This window comes from Silene latifolia, chromosome 5, assembly GCF_048544455.1.
Source record: "Silene latifolia isolate original U9 population chromosome 5, ASM4854445v1, whole genome shotgun sequence".
In the NCBI taxonomy this organism is placed as follows: domain Eukaryota; kingdom Viridiplantae; phylum Streptophyta; class Magnoliopsida; order Caryophyllales; family Caryophyllaceae; genus Silene; species Silene latifolia.
In genome coordinates this window covers 58,200,364-58,207,307 of record NC_133530.1, presented here as the reverse complement: position 1 = coordinate 58,207,307, position 6,944 = coordinate 58,200,364, and the positions used below count along the sequence as shown (strand labels likewise).

General features: G+C 45.1%; 1 protein-coding gene across 1 annotated transcript in view; it reads right to left on the bottom strand.

Moving 5' to 3' along the window:
• Window positions 1-5,862: 5,862 nt before the first annotated feature.
• LOC141657444 (putative calcium-binding protein CML21) overlaps window positions 5,863-6,944 on the bottom strand; it is a 98,302-nt gene continuing 97,220 nt past the window's right edge. Inside the window, exons 5-6 of the mRNA XM_074464693.1 lie at window positions 6,611-6,667; window positions 5,863-6,047 (exon numbers count right to left, since the gene is read on the bottom strand). Coding sequence (XP_074320794.1) covers window positions 6,651-6,667 — 17 coding nt within the window. The 3' untranslated portion in view covers window positions 5,863-6,047; window positions 6,611-6,650. The remainder of the gene's footprint in view (window positions 6,048-6,610; window positions 6,668-6,944) is intronic.

Below are 6,944 nucleotides of genomic sequence, written 5' to 3'. Positions count from 1 at the left end.
ATTACAAACTTGCACCACACAGGGCCAAGTCTCCAGAAATATGATTAAATCGTTTTTAAGAGAGGTCGACTCCTCTCAATAGCAGCATTCTGATTTTTGCCCTGCTCCCCATGCTCTATCTGCACCTTCAATGCAGGTACCTGATCAGCCCAGAGTCACTGCAGCATCACCACCAGTTGTCTGTGCCAGGATCTCCTCTACAACATTTGCCTTAGAGATGGTTCCATAGATGTCCATGGCAAGGAATTCAGGCTAAAGGTCAGCAACCGCAGCATCAGGGGGCACAAAGCACTCAAGTTCATACCATTGGGGAAAGCACAGGCAAATTCAGCATGCTCCTCCTCCAGGATCCAGGTAGTGTGCCTCCCCTCAGTAAAAGTCTGGATGCAGTCAATCTCCCTTCAAAGGCAGTGTAGGCTCCCACTTTCCTAACTAGTTCAACCATCTCTTCAGTACGAGCCTCGGCCTTTGTCAGCCCGGTGGTCAGGACACGGTTAGCCTCTTGCGTCCTTGCTAACTTATCGTTGGCCACCTCCTTCTCCCTCTCAGCCGCATAGAGATGCTCCCTCAATTTAGCACATACGGCTGTTAACTCCATATTCTTCCCCATAGCCGCCAAGCATTCAGTCTTGGCTCTCTTCATAATCTTGCGAAGGTAAAGGGAAGATTGCAGAGCCTGGGGCACATGAGGAGGCCGTCAGTCAAGAGAAAGTCTAAATAATGAAAACAAGGGATAGAGAGAGAAAACTGAAGACTTAGGACAAAGCATTGTTCAACAGCCAGGTCAGTCATCTCTTGGGGATCAGTCTCATCAAAAATCTGGGTGTAGGTTAGTGTCAGAAGACGCTCCATTGAAGGACAGTAATTGACACGCTTTGCGTCCCCAAACCAGCAGGAAGACGAATCAGCTGATCATCAGCACGAGTTGGAGAGCCAAGGGCACGAGAGATGGGAGTGACCTCAATAGGTTCAGGAGTCGGTCTGGCCGCATGCCTTCTTTTGAGGAAGCAGGGGATGGGGTGGACTCAGCAACCCTCTTCCTTGCTTGGCGCATCAGGATCTCAGAGGCAGTTGGACGGGTACTTTCTATAAAAACGCCAGCATGCAGATATAAGGTCTTAGGGTCAATGGTTGCAAGGACAAGCAGGAGTTAGAAAATGTGCACTTGCCAGAAGACATGGTTTCTTCAGCAGCAGAGTTGACAAGGCCGAAGAGAGGTGGAGGGAACGTCCTTTGTTCTTCAGGGATGAAAAAGAGCTTAGCAACTGAGGTGGCCTCGTCCCTAGACTTCTCAGGATTCCTGAGTTCTGCAATAAAGCACAGAGTAAGAGGAATAAATAGTAGAAAGAATCAGGAAAGACACATGAAAGCATACTTACGCTTGGTCTGGATCCAGCGTTCGAAGAGGTATTCAACATGCAGGGGAATAGATCAAGCTTGATGTAAAAGAAACCCTCATACCAGCCATCGTCTTTGACTTTAGCCACAGACTGAAGGAAATTTTTAGTCTTATCCACGGCCGTAAAAGTGTATTGGCCATTCCCAAGTGACCGGCACTTAAATCTGTGGGCCAGATCTGATAGCCCAATCTCAGTATCCAAACTATTGTTCAGGGTGACGGTAGATAGGAGGATTCTCCATGCATATGGAGCAATTTGAACCATGGGAAGAGAGTTCAAACGGATAAACTCTTGGATCATAGAAGGAAAAGGGAACTTGAGACCAAGGACAAAAAGGTATGTATACAAGTAGATCCACCCTTAGCGTGTGACGTTAGCTTTTTGGCCGGGGCCAGGGATGTGAATTACCACATCGTCGCCCAGAACCAGGAAAGCTTTGATTATGGGAATATCAGCCTGGGTTAGGAAGGAGTCGCAGAAATGAGGTTTTTTAGGGATACCTTGGGAAGGAAAAATGTCGTCTTCGACAAGATCAACGGTGACAGACGAGGAGGCGGCTAGGCGAGTCTTGGCCATAATAAATTGAAGAAAAAGAAGAAGTAAAGTACATGTGAGACGGAGGAAGAGAGGCGGTGTTGACGGCGAAGAGAAAGCAGGGAGGCGTTTTAGAGGATCGAGAGTTTTTGAGGGATTTATGGGTTTGAAATGATTAAGGAGAGAAAATGAGGGGGAGACGAATGAGATAAAATAAAGGAGATAGTTGGAGTATAAATATGGGAATTTGGGGATTATAAAAGTGTATGCGGGAAGTCATTCAACGGTACATTACAATTTCCCGCTCAACTATCAGAAAACGATTTCGCGAAAAATTGGGGGCAAATTGTTAGGCCCAAATTAGGGATATGGGCTGAGCTAGGCTTGGTGTAATACTGCGGATTTGTATAAGCTAAGTACTCGACCAAGTAGAGCCTACTCGGCCGAGTAGTGTCAAAAGTGTATTCTATTTGGGTTCTGCCGAGGAATACTCGGCCGAGTATGATGAATACTCGACCGAGTAGAGGATACTCGGCCGAGTATACACTTTACTCGACTGATTATCCGGTCTAGCGAGTAATATTTCAGCGGTTTGATGCGGGAGTGTTTAGGGTTATTTAATTGTGAAAAAACAGTTTCTAAGCGTCATTTGAAACCCTAATCATTTTACGATATTCTAATCACTCCCTAATCTTCCACTGTGTGTGCAATCGTTGTAGCTTTTGCATTCAATCTTTCGTTCTACCGTTGGTAAGGCCTTATTTCCCATGTCATTTATGTTATTCTTAGGGTTTACTGTATATATGAAATTGGGAAAAAGGGGATTGTGCAATGTGTAATTCTACTATGTGGTTATTGTATAGGAGAAGACTTCGTAGAGGAGCCATTGTAATTGTCCGGTTTCCCGTATTACTGTTGTTGCTAAGGTAGGGTGTCCCCTACTCAGTACTGTTAATTGATTAAGATTGTATTTGTTTCATAATTGTTGTTATCTGCTGATCATCAGAGGATGGGTGTTGTGGTGACGGTGTTGATATGGTTGTGTTGTGACGGTTGTGGTGTTGTGACAGCTGTGATGCTGTGGTGTGTGTGATTGTGGTAGGGTCACTTGCGGGAGTGGCTTCACACCCTAGTTCGCCTTTCGTAGAACCCGTCACGGGAGGGGATATGTACATTAAGGGACGGGGATTTTTAGTCGCTCGTTGATGAGCTGGACTTGGAGGGGATGGGCTGCGGTCCCCCACCGGCAGAGTGGATTACCTGTTGCGATGGGTAATCAGGCAGGGCTACACACTTTGGTGTGTAGTCGGTTACTGTGGAGGATGATCAGTCGGTTACATTGTTTGTTTGTCTTATATCGATTGAATGGTACTGACCCCATTGTTGTTGTTTGTGGAATCTGCGGTGATCCATTCGGGGATGGTGAGCAGGCTTGACAGGTATTGCTTTTGGTGAGCTTGGGCGGTCATGGGGGAGTCGTCTTCACCAGTTATAGCAACACAGTCTCGAGTCTTAGTTATGACTTTATAGTTATCAGTTGTTGGATTTATTTTATTGGTTGGATTTGGATTTTTATCAATGTAAACAATTACACTATTCAGTATTTCTAATAAATATGTTAGGACAGACGCTTTTGGTATGTACTAACCTCGGGCAACCGAGATGGTAACACTCTTTCATGGCTAGGTGGTCCTGGTAAGGCACCTTGGTATAAGAGGGTGTTACAAAGTGGTATCAGAGCAGGGCAGGTACTCGACCGAGTATGGGGTACTCGGCCGAGTAACCAGGCACTCGACCGAGTGTTGTTTGGCAGTAAGCAGCAATTTCTACTGGATGTGTTTACTCGACCGAGTATGTAGGCGTACTCGACCGAGTAGAGCATACTCGGCCGAGTGTTGTTTATACTCGACCGAGTATGCGTTTTGTGAATTTGAGGTCGGCTACTGGAGTTGACTACTCGACCGAGTATCGGTGATACTCGACCGAGTAGTCCTTACTTGATCGAGTACTGTCTGGTACTCGGCCGAGTGCTTCTTTGGTGGAAGATTGTTACATTTTGAGCCGTAGGCTTTTGTGCTTACGTTTCTTGTCTCTTATCAGCTCAAAATGCCTCCTAAAAGAACTGCCGCGCAAATTCAAGCTTTAGAGATGACCATTGATGAGATTGTTCGTATGATTGAGCAACAAGATACTCTTCTTGAGGCTCTTAAGAATGTGAGAAAGGGGACGGAGAAGCCGGTGGATGCTACTCAGCTTAGCATCATCATTCCTCGCTTCAACCCTCCCACATATGAGGGTGTTGGGTAACTAAAGCTGCTTGAGAAATGGCACCGTGAGATGGAAAGTCACATGGAAGTGGTCAAGTGTCCCGATGATATGATCGTTGAGCAGGTAGTATACTACCTGACAGGTGAAGCCGCCGTGTGGTGGCAAAACGTCAAGGAGGATGCTAGATCCTACTACCAGGCTGAGGGTCTGGGGGCTATTCCTTGGTCAGGGTTGCAGAGCGCTATGAGGGAGCAGTTTGTGTCGGAGCATATCCGACACAAGATGAGGTCTGAGTTCGATTCCTTCACCAGGACAGAGGAGATGACCGTCACCGAGTACTATCACCGGTTCCTAGAGTTATCTCGCTATGTTGAGGATATGCAGTTGGGACAAAGGGGTTTGGCTCTTCGTTTTGAGAGGGGTCTGTCTGCCAAGATCATGAGCCGTCTGCCAGCTGGAGTCGCCACTGATCTTAAGGAAGTATACCTATGAGCGGGTTAAGCTGAGAGATGGTAGACCTGTCAAAAGAGATTAATGAAAGGGCTGCTGCAGAGAAAAGGAAGGCTGATAGTGGAAACAACAATCAGTCGGGCAACAAGAAGAGTAACTTCAACCATGCCAAAGCTTTTTCTGGCGGGGCTGGTTTCTCCGGGGCATCTCGTGGTTGGGGAAAAGCTGGTGGTCGGAGTTTGAGTGATAGCTCCAACCTTACATGCTTCAACTGTGGTAGTGTAGGCCAGAAGAAGCAGGATTGCACGAGTGTCAAGACCGGAGTAAGTTCGGAAGCTTATCAAGGGAATTTCTCTCAAGGGCCGACTCAGATCTTTGCTAGCAACCGGCCGAGTGGATCATGGGGCAACAGAGGTGGACATAGAAACCATGGCAGTTATAACCGTAGTGGCGGTGGATCTTATCAGCGCCAGAACAAGAGTGTTACCCAGGATTCGGCAGCCAAGCCGAGTACTTCCAATGCTTCAGTCCAGGGAGGAGGGCCGAAAAGCAGTGGAAAGCTCTTCTTGATGGATAAGCAGGAAGCGCGGAATGATGCACATGTAGTCACCGGTACCTATCTCGTTCATAATGTACCGTCTTTTGTTTTGTTTAACTCGGGGCAACACATTCTTTTGTGTCTTGTAGTCATGCTTTATCTATGGACTTGGGGGAGTTTGAGATTGTAAAGGATGACGTGTTCATACCTTCTGGGGAGTCTGTGTCATGTGTCAAGCTATATAAGGGAGTGTCTATGGTAGTTGGAGGGGTAGATTTACCGGTAGACCTGTTAGAGTTTCCTGTGGATGGGTTTGAGGTGATTGTCGGGATGGATTGGCTGGGTAAGTATGATGCCAACATAAATTGTCGATAAAAGAAAGTGTCTTTAAGGGGTCCAAAAGGTGTTAGGGTGTCCTATAGAGGGTTTGTGGTAAAACCTAAGTGTAAGTTCATAGCTGTGATGACTTTAAAGTCATATTTGAGGAAGAAGCGCCCCTTGATTCTTTTTCATGTGAGAGATGGCCGAGTAGAGTCACAATCAGCTGCTGAGATACCAGTAGTGGGAGAGTTTGTGTAACACCCCGGTTTATGAAGGAGCCTTTAGCAAGACATTCCCTAATAAACCGGACTGTTACCATCTCGGTTTCCCGAGGTAGTGAATAATAAATTAAACTCCAAGGCAAAATTATATAATTACTTTAACTTAATTATTACAAAACCTCTTTTACGTCAAATTACAAAGAACTAACATAAATAAAAGTGAAAGTCTTCTAGATGATGATCTAGCTACTAAGTCTTCTGATCCAGTGTCTCACGCCCACCAAGCTCCCGTTCTATCTCTTAAACCTGTCAAGTCTGCTCGCCAATATTTGGGTCATCACAGGTGTTCACGAATACACAGGGTCAACCACGAGGTTGAGTAGGGAAAACAATGAAACAACAAAAAAAAAATATGATATGCATGCTCCTCCGTCACCTCCATCTCCATCTCAACTCATATCTCATAACCAGTCTCATAACTCATAACCCGGAACGCCCAGCCATACCGATCCCCGGTAGACTATATATATCGACCGTAGCCGATCTGCCAGCTCGCAGCTGAGGACACTAGGGCAAGTCCTGCAGAACCCGCCTAGGCCTTATCACAACATCATCATCACCACACCACAACACCACCACAACCTCCATCTCCAATGCATATGAGTGCTCAAAAGAAATTAATGCACCACAATATATATAAATCACTGATCTGATAAATCATAAAATCATGTCGGTTACCCGATGTTGTGATATCATACTCAATACGATCAATTCAGTCAATCACCTTCCCGTATATGAAACATAACGTAAATCAATAACCATGAATTAAGTCAACACAATTCAACAACAATGATAATAGGTCAAGTGTATTTCCCTACCTCAGTACTGCAGTCAAATGGTCGGGTGTCCAGTAATATTTCACGACAATTCGCCCTCTGAAAGATAATTAAATGATAAACAATTACTTAACTATTCCCGTTCCCAAAATAGAATTTACTAAAAATAGAATTTCCTAAAATGGACTTTCCCGATATAGTAGCTTTTCTATTAAACCCGTCTCTGATTAATTAATTATTATTAATTATTATTTTATCTTAAATAACTCGGAACTAAAACCAAAACGATAATTAAAGGATTAAACGAATTATGCGATTAAGAAAACCCGAATTAATTAGTTTGAACAACTCAACAACCCGACTCAAAAACCCGACT